The sequence below is a fragment of the Fonsecaea erecta genome, assembly GCF_001651985.1.
Source record: "Fonsecaea erecta strain CBS 125763 chromosome Unknown Scaff4, whole genome shotgun sequence".
Taxonomy (NCBI): domain Eukaryota; kingdom Fungi; phylum Ascomycota; class Eurotiomycetes; order Chaetothyriales; family Herpotrichiellaceae; genus Fonsecaea; species Fonsecaea erecta.
The window spans coordinates 3,448,762-3,475,373 of record NW_017387247.1 but is presented as its reverse complement, the minus strand read 5'-3'; the positions used below and the strand labels follow the sequence as shown (position 1 = coordinate 3,475,373).

The window sequence follows — 26,612 nt, the reverse complement described above, 5'->3', positions numbered from 1 at the left end:
GTCGCTAGCTGTGTACCAATATACCAGAGTGCTCCAGGACTATTGGCAAAAGTACAGACAGACAGAAAATGTAATAGGATATCACTGATTTCTACTCCATGTCGACTCTATATAAGCTTCACGGGGTGTTCGGCCTTATTGGTCAAGTCTTTGCCCCCTTATTAAGGTTGTAAATCGAAGCCTGTCTTGTCATATGCCAAACTGCGCATTGCGGACTCGCGAAACTACGTTTCAAGCGAATTCTGAACTTCTACCCCCTCCATCGCACGCACATCAGCCGCTCTTCTTCTGTCATCTTGATCCTGGCCTTTCTGTTGCAAGATGGCATAGTCTCCCCTTCTCACAGAATGTGCTTCGAGCGGCTGCACAGATAGATCCGCAATGCACATCATCAAACCCATCTGGCTCACCCATGGAGGTTCGACGTTTCCCGCACAAAACCCCCCTTTGGACGCGTCGCAAACCGCGTAGACTGTGTCGCATCCACACTTACACCACATTGATGGACTAACTGTTGGTCGTGAATAGGCGAAAAGAAAGATTTCGAGGTCTATAGCTGCCATGTCTCCCCCGACGGCAAACGTCTGGTTACCGCAGCCGGCGGTACGTCAAGATTTGTCCACCATAACAGAGGAACTCTTCGCTGATTGAATTGAAAAGATGGCTACGTGCGAATCTGGTCGACCGAGGCGATCTACAACGCGACCAATGCGAAGTACGACAAGCCCAAGCAGCTGGCGTCGATGAGTTACCATTCCGGCACCATTCACACGGTGCGCTTCTCACCTGGCGGGAAATTTCTGGCTTCGGGGGCGGATGACAAGATTGTCTGCATCTATACTCTGGACCCGAGTCCTCCCACCCATGCCACATTCGGTGCGTTGCGGAGCGATAGTCTGGCGCAGAGACGTGTGCTGAGATTGAAACAGGTTCAAACGAGGCGCCTCCAGTCGAGAACTGGCGTATCTTTCGGAGACTGATCGGACACGACAACGATGTGCAAGATCTGGGCTGGTCATACGACGGGACAATCCTGGTGTCGGTGGGCTTGGATTCGAAGGTGGTGGTGTGGTCAGGTTTCACATTCGAAAAGCTGAAGACACTCTCGAACCATGCGAGCCACGTCAAAGGTATTACCTTCGATCCCGCCAACAAGTACTTTGCGACCGCGAGCGACGACCGCACGATTCGGATCTTCCGGTTCACCTCTCCCACGCAGAATTACACGACGCACGACGCGGTGAACAACTTCACTGTCGAGACGACCATTGTCCAGCCATTCGTGAATTCGCCCTTGACAACCTACTTCCGGAGGTGCTCCTGGGCCCCGGATGGAATGCATATTGCAGCAGCCAACGCGGTCAACGGTCCCGTCAGTGCGATCGCCATCATCAACCGCGGGACGTGGGATGGAGACACCACCTTGATCGGACATGAAGGGCCAGTGGAGGTATGTGCGTTTTCTCCCAGACTCTACGGATCAGAACCTCCCACGAAAACTACACTTGACGATCATCCTACACCTCACACGACCGTGATCGCATGTGGAGGGGCAGACAAATGCCTGAGCATCTGGACGACGAGCAGTCCGCGGCCCATTGTAGTCCAGCAGGATGTGGCTGGCAAACCGATATCGGATATTGCTTGGAGCCCGGATGGACAAACACTGTTCGCCACGGCGCTTGACGGCACCATCTTGACGGTCATGTTTGAAACCGGAGAGTTGGGCTACGCAAGACCGATCGAAGAGAATGACAGGTCACTCTCCAAGTACGGCACATCAAGAAAGGGCATCGGATTTCCGGAGAGCACCGATGCACTCTTGCTCGAGGAAATGAGCAAGGCCGGTGAGCTGAAGGGTGTGGAAGGGCGCATGGGTGCGTTGATGGGCGACTTGCACGCCTCACTACCAGCGACCGCAGAAAAGCCAGCGGCAACTACAAACGGTACCACCACAAATACTCCAATCCTCACAAATGGAATGGCGGAAACGACGACGAATGGGCAAGCCGCGGCAAAGACACAAGACGATCAGAACCAGGCCAAACTGGAGAGACTGAAGAATCGAGTCGAGATCACTAAGGATGGTAAGAAGAGAATACGGCCTCTGTTAGTGTCTGGCGCCGGTGGGACGGAGTCTTCACTGCCGCAGACGAAGCTGGTCAGTGCTAGTGCGAATGTTCAGACGGTCGATGCCCCCCAGTCCGTGCTTGACCTCTCAAAACCGTTCGATGGGCTTCCCAAAGGTGGCCTGGCGGCGTTGTTGCTTGGAAACAAGCGGAAATACGCCCAGATTGAGGGAGAAGAAGAAGGTACTACGGAGAAACGAGTGGTGGCAGCAAGCCAGAAGGGGGCAACGCCCATCCTCGTTAACGGCACGGATGGCCTGTTGCCCGCACAACCGCAGCCAGCTGTGAGCGGCCAACAGGTGACACCAGAATTCATCAGGCCTGCTGTCGTCAACCAGGCTCTCGCCGTCAGTCAGCTTCGACTGGCCGTCCCCAAAGTACGGGCACATATCGTGCAAGGCATTGATTCCACCGGCAAACCAGGTGATGTCTCTGGCGACACGGCGGCCAAGTCGAAAGCCGAGTTTGTCTTCGAGGCCAAGAATCCCTCGGGACAGTCGTTAACCCCAAGAGCGCAGGATCGTGAACCCTGCCGGATCACCCTGACGAGAAAGGATCAGCCTCTGTGGCAGGATTTTCTTCCTCGCCCGGTTCTGTTGGTTACAGGGACCAAAACGTTCTGGGCGGCAGCAGACGAGACAGGTTCTATATACCTGTGGACGCCGTACGGCCGGCGGCTCAACAGTGCTTTGGTCATGGAAGCCCAACCTGTGATTCTTGCGTCCTACGATGCCTGGCTGATGTGCATCACCGCCGTCGGTGTTTGCTATGTCTGGAATATCAAAACAATGTCATCTCCACATCCGCCCGTGTCGCTCGCACCTGTCCTCGATGCGGCTGTCCACTCGCTAGCTGCTCACCCTACCGGTGCGCCTGCAATTACACAGGCCCGCCTGAATTCCGAAGGTAGGATTATCCTCAGCCTGTCAAATGGTGACGGGTATGCCTATTCGCCCCAGATGTACTGCTGGCAACGGCTGTCCGAGGTGTGGTGGGCCGTGGGCAGTCAGTACTGGAACACGACCGATTCGTCGGTGGGCAACATCCAGTCTTCGAAGGCCAGGACCGACTTTGAGAAATCCGTGGATGTGTCTTCCGGCATTGTGCCATGGCTGGAGAGAAACACAACGTCGGAGACGTTGCTCCGCGGCCGGGCATACTTCTTACAACGGCTCATCAAAGTGTTGTTGTCACGAGAAGGATTTGAAAGTTTTGAGTCTGGTGTCTCGATTGCTCATCTCGAAAACCGCATTGCTGCAGCGCTCATGCTCGGGGCCAAGGACGAGTTCCGGATATACCTGCTGATGTACGCCAAACGATTGGGCGCTGAAGGTCTGAGACTAAAGGTTGAGGAACTACTGAGGACACTGATCGGCGGGATCGTGGAATCGTCAGGTCAAGATGGAGAGAGTGTTGCAGCGACCGTCAATGCCGTGGAAGGTCGCAACTGGCAGGAAGATTCCAAGACGATCTGCGGATGGCCCCGAGAAGAGCTTTTGAAGGACGTCGTCTTGCTTCTTGGTAAGTATCTCCTCCTCACGGTCCAGAGCATTGGATATGAGAGACTAATTTTCTCAAACAGGGAAACATCGGGATCTCCAGCGGATCACTGTGCCTTACGCAAAAATGTTACATATCGTGGACGACATGCCGGAGGATCAAGATCAAATGGCCTTGTAAGCTTGCTTGCTTGCTCCATGCACGGGAGGCGTATGCAAATGGTTTGGAGTTGTCAGTGATCAGCGATATGGCCTCGAATCTTCAGTCGGGGTATGGAAGGATATTTCTTCTGGCGGGCAAAGAATTAATGAGCAGGGGGTTGTTTGTTGGCTCTGACTTGTTGCGATCTGAAAAGGCCGGTGATGGAAAAACTGAACTTCACTTGACTTTTGACTGCGTCCTCCAGTCTCCTCCTCCAAATCCACATCCAGCTGTTCTGCTTCATCAACCACTACTCCTGCTCTATCTACCGTTGCCTCGCCCGTCCGTCCGCCATGGATCCAAATCCAACCGACCTCGCCACGCCGCCAGGTCAGCGCCTCCAATCCCTCAGCGTGCCCACCTCCGTCACAGCTGTCAATTCGGCCTCCAGCTCGTCGTCACGAGTCATCACCTTCCCGTACCCTGCCACCACAGGCGATTCGTCGTCTTTCCTCAACAAAAGCTCTTCTTTTTCTCCTCCATTTACCCGAACGCCGTACAAGAAGAGCCCAGGGGAGTCGCCCGTTCGCCGCTCCGGTTACACTCGCCTACGACGTCTGGCCAACAGGGGCGTCTTGCGCTGGCTGCTCGTGCTCCTCGCCGTCTTGCTTTCCGCCCACGTCTTCCTCAGCATCTGCTGTTCCTCCGCCCGCGACGACCTCTTCTTCCTCTCCTCCTATCTCCCCAAGGAATGGGTGAGCCCAGGATTTCAGCTGCCCGGTGGTGGTGCGGGAAAGAACAACCATAAACCCCGGCAATGGCTGGAAGAAAACTCATACCCGAACGACCTGCGCGCGGACCGGCCCAACGCGGCACTGATTAGTCTGGTGAGAAACCAGGAGCTCGAGGGCATCCTGCAGAGCATGCGGCAGTTGGAGTTTCGCTGGAACCGGCGGTACCAGTATCCCTGGGTCTTTTTCAACGAGAAGCCGTTCTCGGACGAGTTCAAGGTTCGTTCGTGCAACTCCTCCTCCTCCTCCTCCTCCTCCTCCTGTTCTTCTTCCTCCTCCTCACCTTCTCTGGCGGGAGCTGACCGCTGGTGGTTTCCCTCGTCAAGGCTGCGACCTCGAACGCCACGTCTGCGCGGACAGAGTATCACCAGGTCCCTCGTGCCCACTGGAACACGCCTCCCCACATCAACATGACCCTCTACTACAACTCGCTCGACTACCTCTCGATGGCGTCGGTCGGCAAGGGCCACCTGCTCAGCTACCACTCGATGATACGGTGGCAGTCCGGGTTCTTCTACCTCCACCCGGCGCTGGCGGCGTACGACTACTACTGGCGCGTGGAGCCCGACGTGCACTTCTTCTGCGACATCCCCTACGACCCGTTCCGCTTCATGCACGCCACGGGCATGGTGTACGGCTTCAACATGGCCATCCTGGACGACGCGCGCAGCTTCGCCTCGCTGTGGTCGACCACCCGCGATTTCATTGCCGCGCACCCGGACCTGGTGCACCCGGACGCCCGCCTCGACTGGCTGCTGGACCCGCAGACGGGCCTCACGTACAACAACTGCCAGTTCTTCTCCAACTTCGAGATCGGTTCCCTGGGCTTCTTCCGCGACAACCCGGGCAACCGCCGCTACTTCGACTGGCTCGAACGCCAGGGCGGCTTCTACTACAGCCGCTGGGGCGACGCGCCCGTGCACACGCTGAGTGTGACCATGTTCGCCCCCCCCGAGAGACTGTGGTGGTTCCGCGACATTGGCTACCAGCACGACATTGCCCGACACTGTCCGCCGCAGGGACCGAGCGCCAGCACCGCGGAGGGAGGGGAATCCACAGAGGAATCAGAAGAGGAGGAAGAAGAATCATTAGCATCATTATCCACCCGCTTCTGGCTCCCCGGCTCTGGCCTTGAGAAGACTACCCGCCGACCACGACCACGCCCACGCCCACCGTGCACGTGCGAGCCGACGTCGCTGGACGAGAACTTTTACAAGCTCGTTCCCATGGAGTCGCCGCAACGCAAGCCCGCCGACACGTGCATCCGGCTGTGGCTGGGTGGGAAGTGGCTGCGCAAGAAGGCCGGCTGGAGCCAGGAGACGGAGCGCATGTTGGGCGGCGACGGGTACGGGGGGTATGTGTTCGACGGGATGTAAACGGGGGGAGAGAATGTGTGTGTGTGTGTGTGAGATGGGATGGGATGGGATGTTTTGTGGTAGAATGATCAAGCATGGACGGGACCCAAGGAAGAAGAAGAACCCACCTGGGAGGCTAGTGGGCTAAAGAGGCACCTACCTACCATAGGCGTACGATACCGCAAAAGAGAGATATGGCTGTTTGTTTGCTTTGACAATTTTGTAAGGGAAGGAGCTCGAAAGTAACGGGGAGAAGGGATGGGCTGGCACAGAATAATACTCGTGGCGCCCCAGTATATTAGTCAATACGTACCTCGCAAGGTGTGGGTGGGTAGAGTGCTCCAATAATACAGCATCCGTATAGACCGGTATGTCCTCGGGATCAAGGCGGAGACACAGAGCAGACGCAGTTTTTTGAGGCACGATTTGACTCGACTCGACTGTACTCGACCAAGCTAGCGAGTGAGAGGGAGAAAGGGCGAGTAATACATACATAGATGGATGGATGGATGGATGGATAGATGGACGGGCACTGCTCGATACAGCAAAGGCATTGAAAGAAATAACCAGGACTTTTTCATTCATCAACTCAGTCGATGCCCCCACGAGAAGCAAAGATTTGTTCATTCAGTCTCTGACTTCGGTGAAGATCAGGGAATAGTGGCTGTCGTAAGACTTCTTCTTATATCAACACTTGACCTGGCCTCAGAAAGGTCGACTTTGGGATGTTGGGATGCTCTGGTCCGCCTTTGCACAAAGCTCGGACGGTGGAGAGGAAAGGCGCTTCGCACGGGAGACGAAAACCGCGCGAGCCCGCAGATCCGGGGCTGCAACACGCTCCCAAGTCCAACAGGGCACACATCAGTGAGAAAAGGTCGTGGGCAGTCCGCTCACGCCTTTGCCGCACCGGCCTTGATGAGAATGATGTCGCCATCCTCCACGACTGCGGACAGATGTTGTTAGTCAAAAGCTTGCCTAATTCAACTGAGACGGCACCATATCGTGGACTTACCATAATCTTTCCCCTTGGTCATGACTTTCCCCGCCGCTCTCACAGCGTTTTCATCACCGTATTCCCTCAAAGTCTCATAATTATACACGATACACTGAATAAATGTCTTCTCGAAATCCGTGTGGATCACACCAGCCGCTTGCGGTGCCTTGGTGCCTTTCCTGATCGTCCACTGCCTCACCTCGTCCGTTCCAGTGGTGAAAAAGCTTACGAGATTGAGCGCTTGTCTCATCGTCACAATAACTTTGGGCAATGCAGACTTCGTGTTGAGATTTTTGCATTCTTCGGCAGCTTCGGCATCGGACATGACGGCGAGGCGTTCTTCAAATGAGACGGAGATAGGGATGACAGGGTCACCTGGAGAGTTGGTTTTGATCCACTCCATCACTTTGGGCAGGTGCTTGTTCTTTTGACGGAGGTAGTCCTTCTCTGACAGGTTGATGAGGTAGACTACGGGCTTGGCGGTGAGAAGGAAGAGAGGATTGATAACCTCGATCTGTTTGCCATGTCGTTAGCCTGCAAAAGCACAAGCAAAACGGTATAGAACAAATCAAGGCAGAGAAAACAATGTTTCAGGGTTGGACTTCCTCTCATAACAGCCTCTAACGTGAGATTTGGGTGAGACTGCTGTCGACGAGCTGGGATTATGTCGAGCTTATAGCTCTTGTTCATCATGAAAAGACGGGGAACACAGAAGGGAAATATTGATGTCTTACCTCTTTAGGACCCCAGTCGCCCTTTCTCACATCCTTGCCGTCTTTGAGGAATTGCAGGATTTTGTCGACTGTCGCTTCTTCTTCTTTCAGCTTCTTCATCTCGAGACTCTGACCACCTCTCCGTGTCTGTTTGGACAGGTTTTCCTTAGCCTTCTCGACGAATTCAATGTCCTTCAACCGCAGCTCCTCCGAGATAATGTCCAGATCTCTCGTGGGATTGACGTCGCCCTCCACGTGAATGATCTCTGCATCGTCGAAACATCGCACGACCTGGAAGATGGCATCAACAGCGCGGATGTGCGACAGGAAGGAGTTGCCTAGACCGGCGCCGGTCGAAGAACCTCGAGTGAGACCGGCGATATCGTACACAGTCAGGTTGGCGGGGACTTGGGACTTGGGTTTATAGTGTTCGCATAGCCAATCATATCGTGCATCGGGGACAATGACTCGGGCCTCTTCAGGTTCAATAGTTGCGTAAGGGAAGTTGGCGGGGTTGCCTAGTGAGCATTTTGTGATGGCTTGGAAGAGTGTCGATTTGCCGACATTAGCCAGACCAACCTAGAGCAAAGGAGCAGTTAGCCGCCGATGTTGAACCATCTCGTGTGCAGGATCTGCCTACATACGATACCGCTCTTCAGGTTGTTCCCGGGCCTGCCTAGCAGGATCTTCTTTTCTTCCACGACCTTTTTGGGAGGCATTCTCTTCTTAGCGTAATTGCGTTTTTGTAAGGCCTGGACGGTAAGGAGAGAGGCTGTCTTGCGAAGAATTGGTTGCGAGCAAGGCTCAAGTGCAGAACCGGCTGCAAGGATTGAAATGCGGAGTGGAGAAGCGAAAGGGGATATCAAGCAAGTAAGGGAGACCGTGGTGATGAAGTAAGGGTTCAGAGACTCGAGGGCTGCTCTGCACTCGAGGTCCCTACAACAGACGGGTTTGTGAATGAGTACATCGAGAAGACTGATTTGGCCCGACTTGACTTTTTTTTCTTGAGGGTTGAGGCTGCGGCGGCTCCAGTCACGTGGCCGACCAAGCAGGCACGTGATGCCAAGACCTGTAATGACAAAAAGGGTGCTCTTGATGTCTTTAGAGTCTTTCCACAAAGAGTTGACAGCTTCTCTTTCGAGGTTATAGGTTCCCCTGAAAAGGTCTGGCCGTCCACGAGGCCGAAGGCCCTTGGGTTACAAGCATGTCCTACTGCAAATGGACATGATGGAGTCACCCCCAGACTCATCCAACTTGGTCAATCAGTTGGTGCCCATATGCCTTGGGCGTAGATGCGCATTATATATGCGTTGCGCCGACAACGCAAACAATGGACCCAGTACAGATGATCTATGATAGCCATCACCAGCACAGCCCACGGCGGTATGAAGAGCTGAGTGTCATTAGTTCCGGTAGATCAGTATACACGAGAAGGTCAATCCTGGCATCTCTGCCTCGCCTTTCAGCCTTGTCCAAAATCTGCTCTCTCTCTCTCGCGCGCGCGCGCGCGCGCCCGACAGACTGATATCATGAGTCAAATAGTCCACGTGCGGCGATCCACCTCGCAGGCATCTGGCATATCATTGTTGTTGTCTCCTGGACGTCGTCGGCGGGACGAGTTACCCCGACGGAAGACGCTCAAAGAGGGGCGGCGGAGTTTGCTGGGCTTTAAATCCGGCCCACTCTCGCTATCTGGCAACACACCAGAGGCATCTGCGGTGCATCTCAAAAGTCTTTTTCAAGAATGGTGACGATCGATTTCGCAGGGTTTCGCCTCACGAGGTTTAGCGTCGACCATCTCGTGCAGCCTGCCCAGAACCTTGAGATTCCTCTCTCATGGCACTTCCCGTCAAACGCCCAGGAAAATCCATGTCTTGACGACGGACAAAGTTCGACCGGCACGTCTTGGTGACGTCCCTTCACTAGCACCGGGATTAACTACTTTCCCATTTCTGAGGGGAAGTGGTGCCAGAGATTGATATAAAAATGCTAGAAGATGGACGAGACTCCTTCCGTTGCTCGGAACCTGCTCTCGAGCACATGGTAAGAGCCAAATCACATTATCACACTAACAAACCGCGTGCACGCCTCCGGTGGGAACATTCTGCTCAGTTCTTCGTGTCGCCAACATGGGATTCCTCTACTCTCAACTTTTCGTCAGACCAGCTTATCCGAAAAAGTCTTTCGCGGGGGAGACCGTCATTGTGACGGGAAGCAACACCGGCCTCGGAAAGGAAGCAGCCCGACATATCGCTCGACTGGGCGCCTCGAAGCTGATCCTCGCCGTGCGAAACACCAAGGCGGGCGAGGCGGCAAAGCAGGATATCGAACAGACCACGAAATGCAGCCCCGACGTGATTGAGGTCTGGGAACTCGACCTCGCCTCATACGCCTCCGTGAAAGCTTTCGCCAGCCGCGCGTCGAAACTCCCTCGTCTCGACGTACTGCTTGAGAACGCCGGCATCGCCAGCCAGAAATACAGCGGGGCCGAGGGACACGAACGCACCATCACCGTCAACGTCATCAGCACGTTTCTCCTGGCTTTGCTCTTGCTGCCGAAACTCAAGTCCACCGCCAAAGAATTCAAAGTAAATCCGCGTCTCGTCATCGTGTCCAGCGAAGTGCACGCCTGGTCCAAATTCGCGGAACGGAACGCGCCCCGGATCTTTGAGGCACTGGACGACGAGAAGCAGGCCAACATGGGCGACCGCTACCAAACCAGCAAACTGCTGGAGGTGCTCACCGTTCGCCAGATCGCGCCCAAGCTCGCCGGGTCGGGGGTCATCTTGAACATTCTCAATCCGGGACTGTGCCACTCGGAGCTCAGCCGCGAAGGGTCGTGGGTGTTAGAGGTCATGAAATTCTTCTTGGCCCGCTCGACCGAGGTGGGAAGTCGGACCTTGGTGGCGGGCGCCGAGGCCGGCATGGAGTCGCATGGCAAGTACATGACGGATGGCAAGGTCGACGACGGCGCGCTGTCATCGTTCGTGAGGAGCAAGGACGGCGAAGCGACCGGCAAGAAGGTGTGGAGTGAGCTGAGCGGGATTCTGGAAAAGATTCATCCGGGAATCACACAAAACGTCTGATGGCGCTCAGACTTGATACCCCAGTGAATTCAGAAGGCTACATCTAAAGTCCTGGAAAGGCTAATAGTTAGTTACTTTGATAGGGAATGCTCATTTCATCTGCTTTGGTAAACTATCAAAGCCGATCGATATGTCTAAGACATCCACAACAAATGCCCTGCTGGTTTCCGACGATGCCTTGCCATGAATGCATTGCACCATTAACATATTCTATTCTACAATGCAGTGGCTCTGCGAATGATAATCGCGATTGATTTGTGCCGATGAAATGGATTGAGCTTCTCAGTTTAAGCCTTGAGAATGCCTCGTCCATAGCCAGAAGACTTTACAGAAACCACTTAGCACAAACGGCTTCCCCGAGGTCTGGACAGCGTCCCACATACCCTCGATGTGAGGCGTGTTTACCTGTTTAACCAATGTACTGGTTTAGGTATACCTTTAATAGTGTGTTGACTCCGTTGTTATCTCACGGATCTCAATTCGAATGGGCCTGTCCATCAGGATCTATGTTCCTGATGGGCTCGCCAAAGAGCGCGAGTATTGTCCGACGGAGGTGTGGCAGGTCGAAGAGGATGCCAGCGGCGACCTATCGCCGGGTTGCCGGAGCAACCTTCAACGGGGTGGACACCGGTGGAAGCCCTTGATAAAGTGTAGGCGGCTGTAAATGGCCAAAACTGCGTAGGAATCCAGACAGACCGTTGATGTGATATTCTGAGAAACCTAGGCGCGAGAGGAGGGGAATGGAGATCATTGAGGCTGAGAAGAACAGTGCGTACTGTCTCCTATTTTGTTAGCCTTCGACAGCGCTGTGATCCCAGCGTCGCCGTATTCGAATGATGGCAGCTGGACTCCGCGTGTTCCATTTCTCAGGAGGGTGCCAGTGTGGTCGCCATTGCAGCATCCTCCTTCAGCCGACCTCCATTTCGTCCCCCCTTCCGAGATCTTCTTCCTCGCTCTCGCGATCAAGCTCTGCTTCCTTCTTCTCCCACTTCTTCATCGCCGCGTCCCCGTCCTTTCCCTTCTTTTTCGCTTCAAAATACGCTGCTCTCTTCTTTGACGCTAGTTCCTCTCGTTTAGCCATTCTTGTAAGCTTCCGTTCCCTTCGATCTTCTTCCAGGTTGTGCAGGACGGCGAGTTGCTGCTTTAGCTTGGAAACCTCCTCTTCAAGTCTTTCTGCTTTGGATGTTTCGGCGGCGTCTGCCGGGAGCGACATTTGCGTGGCGTTGTCCCCCATCGCCAGAGAGCGGATGGCCGCATCCATCATGGATTGGGTAAATCCTGGACCGCCAAGAGCTTGTTCGAACTCGTCGTGTTCGGATAGGCTCCCTGGAGCCGTGATCGACACATGGAGGCCATATGTCGTAGGGATGCCGCAGGTACCATTGTCATTCAACGAGGCCAGCTCCAGGTTGGGTTTCACAACGCTTGTGATAGTGTATCTAGGTCTTTTCGCGTTCGGAAAGCCCTCAGGCTTGAGCATCTCGATATTGGTGACTGGTTGGCCGAGATTCGTAAGCTCTTGTAGAATTCGACGCTTGGCAACATCCCAGCGAATGACGGTCCCATTTACATGGCCTGAGAGGAGGGATGTCCCATCGTAGGATAGTGTGACACAATTCGCCTTTCCAAGGTCGGTAGAAGGGGCTTTCCAGCTGTCCTTATCCTGAAATTGTATCGCTGGTGCAGCTGACTGAGCAGATAATGAAAGACTGCTTGCAGGTGATTGTTGGAAGATGTCCCAAGACTGAATCCTTCCATCACTGCAACCGAAATATATGGCCCTATCCGCGGGGTCAAGTGTGACGGAAACAGCGTGGGAGGGCAGCAAGAGAGTCCGCAAAACTTGACACGATTCGATATGCCAGACGCGGCACGTCCCATCGTTGGAAGCTGAAACAGCAAAATTCGTAGAGACGCTGGAGTGGCCACAGGTCACCGCACTGACGGACGTCCGATGGCCGGAGAAGGTCTTGACGGGCGTATTTGACGCACCATCATTGCCATAGCTATCTGACAGTGGCGTGAAGGAAACTAGTTTTGCTAGCGACCAAACGTGAATACTCGAGTCAGCAGAGCCAGAAATGATGTATTCGTTCTTAGGAGTGATGCAAAGACAAGAAACAGCTTGGAGATGAGAGGCCGCTGAGTTTGTTACTCTGCCTGTTGCAACTTCCCACAGAATCAATCTCCCTTCTTCAGTTCCCAAAACCAAGATTTCTGCCCCGTGGGCATAGGCGAGACTGGATACCCGCTCAGGGAACGGGACTGTGGCTTCTTGATTGCCCTTTTCTCGACTATAGACATTCACCACTGCTTTGTCTGCCTGGGCCGCGAAGATGTGCGAATCGCTGATGGTCACACAGCCGGGGTGACTGGAACTCTTTTTGAAGCCATGCCGAAAGGCACGCTGAGGTTGAAATTCGTGCAGGAAAATGCCTACATCCTTCAAGGCGGCGCTGGCATGTGCTGCAGCTTTATTGGCAGTTAATGTCGCTGCAATGAAGCTTTCTGTGAGCATTTCTCAAGGTTGACGTCTGTTCGAAAGCATTTCAATTGTTTTCCTCGCTGGCAGCGAATGGAGAAACTTTTTGCTGCACCAAAATGCTGCAGGTTGATGGAGTCTCTTGCATGACTAAGCAGCTTCACGTGCTTGGAAATTTCGCGCCAAGGAATTATGTCTTGGCGTGCGCACGACGGAAACCAAAGCGCATCTACACAATTCATTGACTCAGTCTCCGGCCTTCGACGAACTCAACCAACAACCACGTCCTCGCCCAACTTGCGAATCTTTTCCCGCACGACTTCTTGCAGGTGATTGAGAGCGAGATGTCGACCTTCGAGCCCGTCGTAAGTTCTTTCCCGGCAATATCGCGCCCACAGCATGGAAGCGAAGGGACCAGATCAAAAAGTTACTGACAGGGTCTTCTCTTTTCTGCTCCAGGTCGTCATCGACGGCAAGGGACACTTGCTCGGTCGTCTCGCCAGCACAGTCGCGAAGCAACTCTTGAACGGCCAAAAAATCGTCGTCGTGAGATGCGAGGCGCTCAACATCTCTGGCGAATTCTTCCGTGCTAAGCGTACGCTCCTCCCCTCCTCGCTGTGCTCGACCACATCCTGTACCGACATTGAAAAGATGTATTTGGACTAACAAAATTTTTCTCTGCCTCGACACAGTCAAGTACCATGCCTACCTCCGCAAGATCACTCGTTACAACCCAACCCGAGGTGGTCCCTTCCACTTCCGCGCCCCCGCCCGCATCTTCTACAAGACCGTCCGAGGCATGATCCCACACAAGACCGCCCGCGGTGCTGCCGCAATGGAGAGATTGAAGGTCTTCGAGGGCATTCCCCCGCCATACGACAAGAAGCAACGCATGGTCGTTCCTCAAGCCTTGAGGGTCCTCAGATTAAAGCCCGGAAGGAAGTACTGCACGGTGGGCCGATTGGCGCATGAGGTGGGATGGAAATACCAGGACGTCGTCGCGAGGTATGTTCGATGTTCTTTCCATCCATTCAGTGGAACGTTTGGTGGCGGTTGGATGATTTTGCGGAAAGTGAGGGATCTGGCTGACAATATGACCACAGACTCGAGGAGAGGAGAAAAGTCAAGGGCGCTGCATACTACGAGCGAAAGAAGGCTCAACGAAAACAACTCGCCGAGGCAACCAAGTCGACGGCCGATGCGGGCGCGAACAAGAAGTTGGCTGAGCTGGGCTACTAAGCTACCCGTCATCACCACTTCTTGCCGAACGTACTGTCGCGCGTCTTTGCCCGTTTCAACGTCCACGGTCCTTTATCTTCAATCTTCAATCGATGATCGAGGCGTCGGAAGGGTTCTTGTTGAGCAGAGACACAGCAGAAGAAAGAGAAATCTGACAGTGAGGAGGGATGGGGGCGAAGCCTACTTAGCAGAGAGCGGTTTGGCACGATGGACAAATTTCTTTAATCGGCAGTTGCGGAATCAGAACAATGTTCCACGCTCGATGCAGGAATTCAGCTGGCATTGCCGCCGCTGCTGCATGCATTCTAAGTCTGTTGGGGGCGGCAGAGTAAGATAAACAAACTACGGTGCTTGAACAGCCGTCACACCCGGGAGTTATGAGCTTTTCGTGGCTTTTTGAAAGTGCTTCAGCTACGGATTTTCAAGAGCACCAAAAAGAAAGAAACTGATGAAACAAATTCTGCCTATGAAAAGAAGCCCTTGTTTCCCCCAGACAAATCGTCCAGAAGTGCAGTATGTCGTTCTGCTTTGTGAAACTACTTCTGATGTGCATGTCACCTCCGAATCGAGCGTCCCCTAAGAGTTGTGGTCGGTTCAAGCCCAGAAAAGCATCTCGAGAGTTGTATGTGTTGTGAAATCCCAGACCCCAGGACCACTGTGCTGCCCCAACCCGCAAAGACCAAAAATTATGTGCCCCACGTCATGAATAAGACAGCCCGCTACATGTCTTGTACCGAAGAATTTCCTACCCCCATATTGCTTCGTTTGAGTGAGTAGAGGGCTCTACCGAGGAAGAGCAGCACACTTCTGCCTCCTCCGTCATCGCCATCGCGTCACACTCGTATTGAGCAAGACCGAAATGAGTCCCCAACCTTTTACTTGACCGGCTCGGACTAGTAACGCTTTTCGCAATTGTTAGCCAGTACGAACTTGTGACCCTGAAGACAGCCCGAACAGATCCAAACGCCGTCTGTCAGCGCCGGAGTACTTGCATGGTGGCATTGAGGGCATCTCTTCTCTGCGGTGCCAGCCTCAGAACCCGCCTTGGAAGGCTCCGACTTTGGCTTCCCAGTGGTAATGTCGATCGGGGGAGGTGGAGGAGGAGCGTCAGGCGGTGGCAGAATAGGGTTGGGATAGTAGCCGGAATCCAGGCGAAGTCTGGGGTTGAGAATCGCCGAGCGCGTCTCCTGAGAATGGCTCAGATACTCGTGGGTCGGCATAATTGTTTCAACTCCGTGGACTGTGGTCGTGATGTGCCCTCTGAAGGCTCTCGTGAAACCGGTATTCGAAGCATACTGCCCAGGATGCAGGTAGGAGACTTGACCTTGGAACGAGTTGGTTTTTTGAGTTCTCCTTAGAGGAACCGGAAAGTGGGAGATTAACACTGACCATATTGCTGGACCGGGCCAAAGAGAACCGCGTTTGCGGAAGAAGAGTTGACTTCCGATTCTGATGGAAAGGGTCCCGTCAGTAGCCTTGCCTGGGCAGACTTTCTTGTGCACTTTGGCTTCCAAGGACGGAATCGATGTAGCAACGTGTTTGCAGTCCCTTTGCCCAGGATGCCATGATCAGACTCACCCTTGGTAGAGGCCTCTTGCTTTTCTGACGACATGATGGGAAGGGGTTCGGCTTGTGGAGTGGACTGGTGAGAATTTCGTGGGTGGTCCGAGAACAAAGGCTTCTTGAGCAATCAGAAATGTAGAGCACTTTATAGCCAGGTCCGTCTGTTGTCAGTGACTAACACAGTCACCGATGAATCATACATGTTGTTGGGTCGGAAGGGAATGAGTCAAAGTGAGCGTAGTGAAGATCTGATAGCCTAGGCTGTGTCCAATGCTTAGTGCTTAAGGAGGTCTTGATATTCACCAAAAACTCCAACTCGACTCATTTGGACTTTCTGCCTTCATCGTTCTGGGTATTTTCCACATAAGGATGCTTGATCGTGAGACACCAGATATCCAAGTAGTCACAAATAGTGGTTATGACATCGTGAACAAAGCTTCCGTACACGCCCAGTGCGAGACCCAGTGACATGAATACAAACGCCACTTGGTAGACATCATCACCGAGCGCACTCGGCCACAGTCCGAGTGCTGGACCCAAACTATCAACGATAGCACAAGCCAGCGGGACAACCAGGACGTTTTGATAGGGGAATTTATCCTTGACCAGATGAGCCACGATCATTTGCCCGACGGAATAGGCATTCACAATGCCAGCGAAGATGATAAATGGAACCAGATGGCGGTGGAGGATGGCTGGGTTCAACCAGAGATAGGTGGGTATCAAGGTCCAAGTGATAGCAATAGGAGCCAGACCCAGGAGAGCCTTGTAAGGATCTTGTCCCCTTTGTCGTCGAGCGTCCATGACGTTCAGTGCGCTGCTGACGGTGTTGAAGACCAAGACCAACCCGCCATAAAGCATGTACCACTCGTTCCAGGCCATCTGGTAGAGAGAGCTCGGAATAAGGTCGCTCTTAGGGAGGCCGAGGCCGGGGAGCATTGGCTGCTGCCAATAACTAGCACCACCTTTGAGGAAGGTGATGAAGTAGACCACGACCAAGGTCAGGATTCCTTCAACAGGGCCAGAAACTATACCCAGGGTCAAGGTGTGGGTATGATATTCCTCCCAAGTCTGAATATAGAAGGTAAGGATTGTGCCGAAGAGAGTGAGGACTGTGTTCCAAGACTGGCCAAGATTCATCGAGGCTGCAAAAAGGAGAACCTCAAGGCTAGTATTGCATGCATCAACACCTGCTATCATTAGCAGAGTCCGCCATGTCACAGAATTGAAGCTAACCATGGTCAAACAGCTCGCCCAAGGGGCCGCTTTGGTGCGTTCGGCGTGCCTGTGTGCCGTCCACAGCATCGAAAGTCTGATACAGGAACAGACCGACAGCCCAGGTCAGGTAGACCCATGGAGGGCAGTCGGTATCGAGCGTCGGGTTGTACCACAGCATGGTGAGGACATTGATGATCACGAAACTGAAACCTGTCAAGGTAATCTACTTGCGCGTCAGAGGATGCCTGACAAAGTCGGGGCTAGGTTTTCATACAAGGTTGGGCCTAAAGCAGTCTCAGTATCAAGTGGTTCACAGGGGAAGAAGCGCTGTACTCACGCCATCGACATGGGAAAGAATTTGATGACAACATTGGTGTAAAACGGCTTGAGGACATATCTTGAAACCAGAGATTTGTCCACCCCGGAGTACTTGTACTCGTGGAGCTTCTTGAGGTTTCGCTGCCGGATATACACCATCTTGGACTCCTCTAACAAAGCAAAGACGCGTTGAAAGAAACGTGCACAAGAGAGAGAATCGCAACAAAAGTGATCAGACACGAGAATCTAGAACGAAACGCGAGGAAATGTCGACCGAATCCTGGATATGAACGCAGAGAACGCAAAAGAAACATTCGACGAGATCCGGGAATTGGCGATGAAATTGGCGTTGCCCAAAACGTCATTCTGCAGCGGCAGGCACGTGAGGTCACATGGCGTACTACTTTACGTCACCTGATCAGGGCGGCCCTTTTTGTATTACCCTACCAAACACCTTGAATTTGTCACTAACATCAGCTTTTGTTCTTTTGTAAATCCAGACACAGCGATGCTTCTTTGAGGACGGCGAAAATCGCTGGCCATTGTTTACCATGAGAACCCCGGTGGAGAAGGTTTGAGCTACTCAAAGCATTATCTGGCTCAATACAGCAGTCTTACCTGAAGATGTTTGATTGGCTCAGAGAGCTGATCTGGAAGAGATTCATGCTCCCTTCCCAATATACATATGATCTGGGTGGAAGGCTTTCCCGAACCCACTCGTTGGCCACCTCTGTTGTGACACAGGTTTTCGCCCAGTATTTCAAGGTAATAAGGGTCTTTCAACAGCTGTGGTGGCTGGTGTTATGGCACCACTATTCTGTTGGTGAAGTTCTACTATTGTTTGTTACTCACCTAGTCATATATTCTCTGAGATGCCCTGCAAGGACCCGGCAGTCAATGCCTATTCAGTTTCAATGGCTGCCATTCCGGCTCCCTATTGTCCACTTTCTATTGTCCTTGGGTATTGAAAACTTCCTTGTTGTTGGGAAATTTTTGGGTCCCTATATATCTTCTCCACAACTAACCGCTGTTTCCTGAAACCTTAACGACCACTGTCTCTGAGGACCTGACCAGGCAAGCTATATATATTGAGCTCCAAATCCCTGATCAATTGCACGCACCATCACGACGGCTTGCACACTCATCCTCAACACGCTCTTACCTTAATTCTGCACGCTATTCCACCTGGACACCGCTACCGCGATAGACCAGCATTTAACTCGAGTCTCTCCAGAGCACCTTTTTAACAGAATGGCTTCCCTGGTCGCCAAGCCCCTCGAACCTGCTTCATTGACCCCCAACGAGTTTCGCTTCCTCTCAAAGAAACCTGATTACAACAAAGTCATTATAGACGCCGAGGAACTCCGACGCCGAATCTGGCTCAGTGAGCCTCAACGATGGACCACCACAAGAAGACAGTGTCGTACAGGCCTAGGCAACCTCGACAAGCTCCCCCGCGAGGTACAAATATATATCTTTGGCGCGACCGCCATCAACGACCTGCTTAATCTCCGAGCAACAAACTCCCATGCCAAGCAACTAATTGAGCAATGGGAGCCTTTCAGGGCCGTCATGACCCATGGTCGTGATGCGGTCCGCGCACTCCTGGCGACTGGCGCCGGTTACACATGGACAGTGCCTCAACTGGTCGACGTCCTTTTCATCTCCGAGTGTGAGTTTTGTGGTCAGCACGGTGAGATCCTCCACCTTCTGCGGCTCAAGCGCTGCTGTTTTCGATGCCTTTCTCAAGAGCGTGAATTACTGGCCGTCAATCTCGGTTATGCTCAGTGCACTATGGGGCTTTCACAGGCCGAGCTGCGGAAGCTCCCACAGCTGGTGACTGTGCCTCAGAGATGCTTTTGGGGGTTTCCAGCCCAGTCAGGCTACATTTTCGATTACAAGGCTGCCATGGACGTACTCCGACAGAAAGGGCCAAGGGCATCAATCAGTGTGGATCGGGAAGGCCCACCATCTTACAACATCCCACTGATACGCACTGGGTTGGAGGTAGACGCAGAGCAACGCAGTATTCAACAACGGCCCAAGTCGTCGATACAAGCCCGCCGTCGACAGCAGCCCCTACGCCTACTGGACGAGGAACTCTCTCCGCCTGAAACAACTTACGCACAACACGCCTGTGCGATCCGAGTCCCCTCGCTAAGGTGCCAGTCTGAGCGTCTTGTCAATGGCTTCCTCCAGACGACCGTCTCAACCATTGAGGTGGTTCACTGTGCCGGATGTGCTTACTTCTGGAACTACCACTCGGCGTTGCCCTGGCAGTTCCACCAGCTCTATTCACATCAGCTCGAGACGGCGGACTCAGAGTTCAATGAACATCTGAGACATTGCGTTTATGCTCGCCTGCTGTGGAGGTGGATCCATAATCCATTACATCCCAGGGCAAGGGAAGGCACTGAGCGTATCCTAAAGACCTTCAGGTTGTCGTATCTGCCAAGACACAGTACTTTCAACGGAGAAGATACGACAGCTCTGTTTGAGAGAATTCCAAACGATGTCGTGCTGCTGATGCACTCCAGCGACCACGACTTTACATCGTTTTCTCCAGAGTGCACCTGGCCGGAGCTCAAGAATGACGACGACGAGGAAGAGCTCCCAATCTTCAGCCGAAAATCACATGCCATTTTTCTTCAAATCGAAAGGATGCGAGCGATCGCTCTCCGACATCCGATCGACAAACGAGACTACTACTGGGACTGCCTGATCAGCCAAGACGCAGTGAGCCAGGCAAATTGGGCGTGTGCAAACGTCCACAATGGCAGCGTCTCTCTATTCCGTGGACCGGCTTCAATTCTGGGAGAGAAAAAGCGATTGTTTGAGAAGAAATTCCGAGTGGAGGGAAGGCCATTGGGCAGGCTACCTCAATGGGGGTTCGGTCACTTCTACCTCTGATGCCTTCGCCAAACGGCGCAAACAAAGACTCTCCTTTTCGTGAGGGTTGAGCGAAGCAGCGACATCACCACCAGTTTCAAAACACAACTCAACCAGCATCTCGACATTTTCACCGCGACAGCAACCAAGTAGAAACTCGACGACCCAGAATGAAGAGACAAGAGGGAAACAGGCAGCCGATACCCAAAGTGAGCTTTTCCTCGACAAATCAAGATCCACATCGAAAAGCCGCAGCGAAAGCAGAAACGGACCACCAGGAAACAATCGGCACCAGGCCACAGACAGCAACACGCGGACTTTCTAACGAGCAGTGCAAAGAGATATATCACCACCACCACATTGTGAGAACAGGACCAAAACATCAGGCTGTGACGCAATTTGAACGCGCATAAATCAAAAGAGTGGGCGAACGCAGAACACGACAGACCTGAACTCCAAACGGCAACAACGAACTAGTATCATCGACACCAGAACTCTGTTATCACAAAATCCCGGGTCAATCCAATCCAATCCACACGACGCCACCGGATATCGCTACTTTCCAATGTTTTTCCCAATCTGAGACACAATGATAGTTGGAAACGCAACGACTTGATAGGAAGTCAAACCAAAGGCCGACGTTGGGACGAATGGGAAACTCGACGGGGAGGAACCGTGCTTGGAAAACGAGAAAGACAAGAGGCTTTACTTCTCTTTCGGCCACAGAACGGACAATCGACAAACCTGCAATCCATTGGAAAGTTAGCTAGACGGCACAGTACGAACGAAAGGGGAAAGAAAGGGACAGAATTGAAAGTCGGAAACAGGAAAAGTGGTTTGCAAAGTGGTGCGGCGGAAAGCAGGGCGCTGGGCCTTCATAAATCACCTCGGATCTATTTTGAGATAGGTAGGGACCATGTATTCTATTCTACATCGTCTGCGGCCAGGGGACCCATTATGGGAAAGAAGGATACGAAATGAAGAAAATCCATATGAGGGAACATGGACAATTTGCATCGCGTGGCATGACGCGACAGGACAGGACAGGACAGGACAGTGATATGATATAATGGCGGATAGATGATAATAAGATAACCATGACGATGATACGTACTACACATGCGAAAGAAAGCAAGCATATGGATCTCGACAAAAACGAAAGAGAGCTTGCAAGCTATTCCTATCGCCGTTGCCATGGCACTGACAGTCATTGCATTGGATCGATTTCTCTCCACCAATTTGCTCGAAGAGGATGTAAAAGGTTGTGACGGTGAGACGGTGAGACTACGAGGAGAAGTCCCCCTTCCTTTGCATAAACGGAACAAGCAAGCAAGATCTGAGAGAGAAGAAGCCTTGAAGAAAATCGATGACAAAAAAAGCCCGGTCGCTAGATCTATTATATCTCACCTTCGGCCTCTCCCTCTTGTTCGTCTCGATCTGCTCTCTCGCCCAACAACAGGTCTTCAGTTTCCTATTTCTCGTCATTTTCCTCGCCCATATATATATATACCTGCCCAGGCTCACCGGAAGAACCAAGAAGACCATCGTCAGTACCATCTGGGGCGATACTCAGGCCACGCACTCAGCTCCTTTCGAAACCTCTCGAGGACCGCGCTGTTGCCGTCAAAGTCGACGCCGGCGCTGCGCAGCTTCTTGTGGTCGACCTCTCCCGCGACCCAGTCGGCGGCGTAGGCCATCTCGGCGCCCCAGCTCTCGACCATGTCCTTCACCTCGAGGGGCAGCTGGATCTTGCTGCGGCCTTGCCACCAGGCTGGGCTGGCCACGAAGGCGAGCATGATGCGCGGGTCGTCGGTCAGATTGGGCATGCCCGCGTGCCACAGCCGCAGATCGCGCAGGATCAGACTGCCCTTCTTGGTGCTGACCTGCACGGGCGGCGAGTGCGTGCGGCGCTGCTCCAGCGGGCCGGGCTTGATGGTGAGCAGTCCCTCCTCGCCGCCGTCCGCCTCGTCGCGAGGGGAGCGGTTGTGCGCCTCGTGCACCGACACGTGGTGGCTGCCGACCCACACCTCGGTGCCGCCGTTCTCGGGCGTCACGTCGACGAGGTTGATGTTGATGACGTACGCGAACGGGAAGTAGGCCGGGTGGGCGAACTCGCAGTCCGAGTGCACGGGCTGGCGGCCGTGGGCAGGCGCCTTGAGCGCCGTGTTGCCGTTGGCGTAGTGGATGACCGGCCGGGGCCCCAGCACGGCCGCCAGGATGGCCGCCGCGAACGGGTTGCACCAGACGTCCTTGAACATCAGGGCCTTGGTCGGCGGCGGCGCCTGATCCATGTTGCGCGTGTGCTTGCCGAAGTTGAAGTGGTGGTCCGGGTCGGCGGCGATCTCGAGAGCCTCCGGGGCCAACTTGGCATTGAGCGTGTCGAGGTGCTCCGGGTCGATGGCGTTGTCGAGCACGACGATGCCATCTTTGTGCAGGAACGCCGCGCCCTCGGCGATGAGGTCAAGTGTTGGTTTGCCTGACCGGCGCACTTCTTCGGGGATATGAATGGTGTGGACCTCTTGGTCGTGAAGAGGAGTATACGACCCCATATTGGACGGAACTTTCACAAAATCCCTCCCTTCAGAAAAAGATGAGACTTCTGAGCCTCTGATGATGTCCTGCCCACGGCGGCTGGGAGGGAAAAGATGAATGTCTTCGCGGTACGTCAATCCGTCATCCAACAATAACAACCTGTATCCCCAAAACGACTGGAGTCACCACAACCAAAGAAGCGAGTCAGTCCCACACCCACCCTCGCTCGCTCGCTCGCATGGGACCACGACCTGTCAAGCCGAGGCCACGCGATCCAGACTGGAAAATGGAAGCGGGCTTCTGGTGTCTCTAGGGCGGTGCTTATCATCGATCTGCAACCAGGTTGCATTGTCGATTGATGAGGGGTATGGACGGGCGAGTGTGGCCCAGAGCCAAAGGGGCAAACGGTCTGAAGTCTGGACAACGTTAAAGACGGAAATGACCGATGGATCTTGGTACGGTGAGGCAATCGACCGGACACGATAGATGTATGCGATATGTATGTATTATATGAGCATTCCACCGAGATGGTGTCAGAGTGGGAGGCCTCAACGGTGACCGAAATGGGTACAAGATTCCCTGTTTAGGATTCTCACTACACGCTCTGTTGCCGTGGCTTGTCTTCCAGCACTGATATAATAATCAAGACCGAACTTAAGAATCAGGCTCTCCCCTGGATGGGGTTAGTACTCCTGCTTTAATCCTTGCGACACTGCGGCAGCATTGGACGTCCTGAGTGAGATTGATATTGTCTGAACGAGTAAGGTGATAGAATCCCCCATAATTCCTCTGGTTATATATAGCCAATCGGTATGTGAGTACTCTTGGGAGGAGGGGTGTAAAAATATGGCGACTCCAGTCAGCCAACACAAGTATATGCTAGCATGTCCGCTCATACTTTTTGGTACCGTGTTGCATCCAGCCCTGAAGAATCTTCATCGTCCAAAGTATATATCGATCATTTGACACGATGTCAACATCTCAGACAGCCGTCACTCAATACGTGGACGCAGCAAATGGAGTCCGTTTCGCATATCGACGCATTGGCGAGAGGGACGGTGTTCCCTTGGTCATGCACATGCACTATCGCGGCAACATGGACCTGTGGGATCCTCTGCTTGTCAACACACTGGCCGCATCCAGAACCGTGATCATATTCGACAATGCCGGCATTGGCCGCAGCTCTGGCGAGGTCCCACGAACATTTCAAGCGTGGGCAGAGGACTTGCTCTGCTTTGTCGAAGCTCTCGGACTCCCCAAATTTGACCTATTGGGTTTCTCCATGGGTGGCTACTGCGTCCAAATGGCGGCACTGACGGCGCCACATCTCGTCCGCAAGTTGATCCTCAGTGGCACGGGCTCATGGATACCCTCCGCGGATCATGTGGCCGGGGTGGTCTGGCCACGGGAGGATCCTTCAGCCGAAGCATTGAGGGTGCTTGAAGAGGCAGAAACACGGGAACAGGGTCTCAAAGCGTTGGAATTTTCCTTATTCCCCGACAACGATCCAGGGCGCAGCGCTTTTAAGCAGTATTGGGAAAGGGTGCAAGAGAGGACGGCGGAGCCTCTCAGCCTCGATCTTCTGGATCGACATGGTAGTGCAGCGCAGAGACAGTTGGAGACCGCGATGGACCTGTTCACGAAAAGCCCTCGAACTGTCTTCGACCGGCTAGGTGAACTCAAGATGCCCGTTCTCGTGGCCAACGGCGATAATGATATCGTGATTCCCACGAGTCAAAGCTGGGAGCTGTATCATGAAATTCCTAATGCGCAGCTGATCATCTATCCGCGTGCTGGTCATGGGTTTTTGTGGCAGTACCCGAAGCTGTACGCTACGCATATCAACATGTTTCTTGATGGGGATGACTTTGATCCATATCTGTCCAAGCCGTAGTTGGATTGCTTGGTAACTCGGTAGATGCGTCGATAGTTTGCCAAAGGCTCAATCCGTAGTCTTCTTGAAGGTTGCCGATCCAGAATATTTTCTGAAGCTGACGTTTGACATCTTCCCAAGTGAGGAACTCGTGTCGGATACTCCGAAAGTGCATTAAACGTTTCCGGAACCAGTAGTACTCGTTCGTGTCGACAGATACCAGGCCCCCCATGAAAAGAAGCCAGAATATCAAGGCATCGGGCAATGCTGTAGGCTCGACGGCAAGGAAGGCTATTTTCAGCTGCCGAGAAAGATGGCCAGAGTAAAGTCTGGTGAATGGGATCTCTCGGGTGAGCGTCTGTATGAAGACCAGTGCTGCTATCACGCACACCCTTTCGACAGCGCCCTGACTTGAATTCTGTGACCGTAGCAGGTCATGCTGAATACACGTCACATCCTCGTCGAAGGCAAGAGGGTCAACCAGTATCTGCAAGTCAGCGGCAAGGCCGAGAGCGTGGCATAAGTATGCGAGCTCGGTAAGAGCATTCGACACAGACGGTGCCAAATGGAGGTCCCAACCCTGCGCTTCAGTGGCTATAAATTCTGAATCAAGTACCATCGTACTATAGAGCGACTTTGTCGTTCTGGGTGGGCGCGGAAAATGAGGATGGGAGAGCGTATCAACGGCACCAATCGTGTCGGCTCGATAGATCTTCATGTGCAAGGCATCTTTCACCGCCTCGAATCCGCCTCGTGTTCGTACCATTTCGGACATCCCAGCGGCATGCATTTCCCATTTTTGGTGGTTACCCAGATGATTCTCATTCAGCGCCAGGCACGACACGGCACCAATTGTCAGGTCCGAATACTTGCCGTCGTGGAGTCGCCGGTTCAGTCGATTGAGAATCACCTTCATGAGCAAGTGTGAATCCTTGAACGTTAGATGCCCAAACTTGAGGGAGAAGTGTGTGGCACATGAGAACAGGATCGTGTGCAGGGCGACCTCGTCTGTCACAACTGCAGGTAGCCATATAGTTTCTATCGGGTTGTATGTGAGCTGCACCTTTCTGCTGATCGGATACATCGCTGCAGCAAGTCGTGTCGGGTCTTTGTTTGTGTTAGCACCCAAACCGTCATGATTCCTTCTCTGGAGGCATACAGTAGCTCATAAACTCTTGGAAAGAGCGGACTTCAGGGTCGATGACCGTGTAGAGGGCTGTTGCTGTACCAGGAAGTACCTGCCTGGGAAAGAATATGTCCTCCCTGGCGGCCACCGTCTTGGTACTTGGAATAGGAAGCTTATCACCAGCCCCTGTTATTTCATCGGATGTCCTTTTACGTGCTTCATACTTCTTCGATTTGCCACGCTGCTTTTGTTTCACCACGGGGGGTTTGTAGGCCAGAAACTGCACCTGGCTTGACTCCTTCGTACTGGTTTTCGCTTGCCTCTCGGTGCATTTGGCTTCGTGTGGTGACCTTGGTCTCGTCTTGGGTGACCAATTCGCCACCTTGATGGTGACCTCAGGCACGCGCGAGGTTTGGATGTCGAACTCGTGAGAGAATCCATCATTCTTCACCTTTTTGCGACGCTGCCAGCCTCTGTCCACCATGAACAGAGGCTGAGAGGGGAAGATCACCGCTTCTTCAGCCATGTTCTTTGATTGGACCCCTGAGGAACAAGATGTGAAGACTCAGGTTTCAATAAATCCCAGCCAAGTCTTGTTTGGAAGGCCTGACCAGTGGTGAGACGCTGACTAATCGAGAGTCCTCGCAAGGCTGAATATTGCAG

The 26,612-nt window shown here is 53.3% G+C and overlaps 12 protein-coding genes across 12 annotated transcripts; 6 read left to right on the top strand and 6 right to left on the bottom strand.

Annotated features, from left to right (window-relative positions):
* Nucleotides 1–381: 381 nt before the first annotated feature.
* AYL99_06019 (protein hir1) lies at nt 382–3,809 on the top strand (the record flags this gene model as incomplete). Its single annotated transcript, XM_018837529.1, has 5 exons — nt 382–418; nt 529–603; nt 661–876; nt 930–3,650; nt 3,712–3,809. The coding sequence occupies 5 exons, from the start codon at nt 382–384 to the stop codon at nt 3,807–3,809; spliced, it is 3,147 nt and encodes a 1,048-aa protein (XP_018694382.1).
* Nucleotides 3,810–4,123: 314 nt separating this feature from the next.
* Nucleotides 4,124–5,937, top strand: AYL99_06018 (hypothetical protein; the record flags this gene model as incomplete). The annotated part of the gene is made up of 2 exons (XM_018837528.1): nt 4,124–4,780; nt 4,888–5,937. 2 exons carry the CDS (start codon nt 4,124–4,126, stop codon nt 5,935–5,937), a joined length of 1,707 nt encoding a protein of 568 aa, XP_018694381.1.
* Nucleotides 5,938–6,806: 869 nt separating this feature from the next.
* Nucleotides 6,807–8,342, bottom strand: AYL99_06017 (GTP-binding protein YchF; the record flags this gene model as incomplete). The annotated part of the gene is made up of 4 exons (XM_018837527.1): nt 6,807–6,859; nt 6,929–7,424; nt 7,645–8,202; nt 8,268–8,342. The coding sequence occupies 4 exons, from the start codon at nt 8,340–8,342 to the stop codon at nt 6,807–6,809; spliced, it is 1,182 nt and encodes a 393-aa protein (XP_018694380.1).
* A 1,410-nt stretch (nt 8,343–9,752) lies between these two features.
* On the top strand, nt 9,753–10,709 carry AYL99_06016 (hypothetical protein; the record flags this gene model as incomplete). The annotated part of the gene is made up of 1 exon (XM_018837526.1): nt 9,753–10,709. The coding sequence occupies one exon, from the start codon at nt 9,753–9,755 to the stop codon at nt 10,707–10,709; it is 957 nt and encodes a 318-aa protein (XP_018694379.1).
* Nucleotides 10,710–11,616: 907 nt separating this feature from the next.
* AYL99_06015 (hypothetical protein) lies at nt 11,617–13,227 on the bottom strand (the record flags this gene model as incomplete). Its single annotated transcript, XM_018837525.1, has 1 exon — nt 11,617–13,227. One exon carries the CDS (start codon nt 13,225–13,227, stop codon nt 11,617–11,619), a length of 1,611 nt encoding a protein of 536 aa, XP_018694378.1.
* Nucleotides 13,228–13,535: 308 nt separating this feature from the next.
* Nucleotides 13,536–14,430, top strand: AYL99_06014 (60S ribosomal protein L16; the record flags this gene model as incomplete). Its single annotated transcript, XM_018837524.1, has 4 exons — nt 13,536–13,556; nt 13,651–13,786; nt 13,884–14,196; nt 14,295–14,430. 4 exons carry the CDS (start codon nt 13,536–13,538, stop codon nt 14,428–14,430), a joined length of 606 nt encoding a protein of 201 aa, XP_018694377.1.
* Nucleotides 14,431–15,323: 893 nt separating this feature from the next.
* Nucleotides 15,324–16,042, bottom strand: AYL99_06013 (hypothetical protein; the record flags this gene model as incomplete). The annotated part of the gene is made up of 3 exons (XM_018837523.1): nt 15,324–15,754; nt 15,820–15,879; nt 16,009–16,042. 3 exons carry the CDS (start codon nt 16,040–16,042, stop codon nt 15,324–15,326), a joined length of 525 nt encoding a protein of 174 aa, XP_018694376.1.
* Nucleotides 16,043–16,314: 272 nt separating this feature from the next.
* On the bottom strand, nt 16,315–17,688 carry AYL99_06012 (hypothetical protein; the record flags this gene model as incomplete). The annotated part of the gene is made up of 4 exons (XM_018837522.1): nt 16,315–17,183; nt 17,230–17,434; nt 17,486–17,495; nt 17,549–17,688. The coding sequence occupies 4 exons, from the start codon at nt 17,686–17,688 to the stop codon at nt 16,315–16,317; spliced, it is 1,224 nt and encodes a 407-aa protein (XP_018694375.1).
* A 1,092-nt stretch (nt 17,689–18,780) lies between these two features.
* Nucleotides 18,781–20,439, top strand: AYL99_06011 (hypothetical protein; the record flags this gene model as incomplete). The annotated part of the gene is made up of 1 exon (XM_018837521.1): nt 18,781–20,439. One exon carries the CDS (start codon nt 18,781–18,783, stop codon nt 20,437–20,439), a length of 1,659 nt encoding a protein of 552 aa, XP_018694374.1.
* A 1,526-nt stretch (nt 20,440–21,965) lies between these two features.
* Nucleotides 21,966–22,967, bottom strand: AYL99_06010 (hypothetical protein; the record flags this gene model as incomplete). Its single annotated transcript, XM_018837520.1, has 1 exon — nt 21,966–22,967. The coding sequence occupies one exon, from the start codon at nt 22,965–22,967 to the stop codon at nt 21,966–21,968; it is 1,002 nt and encodes a 333-aa protein (XP_018694373.1).
* A 953-nt stretch (nt 22,968–23,920) lies between these two features.
* Nucleotides 23,921–24,728, top strand: AYL99_06009 (hypothetical protein; the record flags this gene model as incomplete). The annotated part of the gene is made up of 2 exons (XM_018837519.1): nt 23,921–24,699; nt 24,725–24,728. The coding sequence occupies 2 exons, from the start codon at nt 23,921–23,923 to the stop codon at nt 24,726–24,728; spliced, it is 783 nt and encodes a 260-aa protein (XP_018694372.1).
* Nucleotides 24,729–24,791: 63 nt separating this feature from the next.
* Nucleotides 24,792–26,475, bottom strand: AYL99_06008 (hypothetical protein; the record flags this gene model as incomplete). Its single annotated transcript, XM_018837518.1, has 2 exons — nt 24,792–25,930; nt 25,983–26,475. 2 exons carry the CDS (start codon nt 26,473–26,475, stop codon nt 24,792–24,794), a joined length of 1,632 nt encoding a protein of 543 aa, XP_018694371.1.
* Between the last annotated feature and the right edge of the window lie 137 nt (nt 26,476–26,612).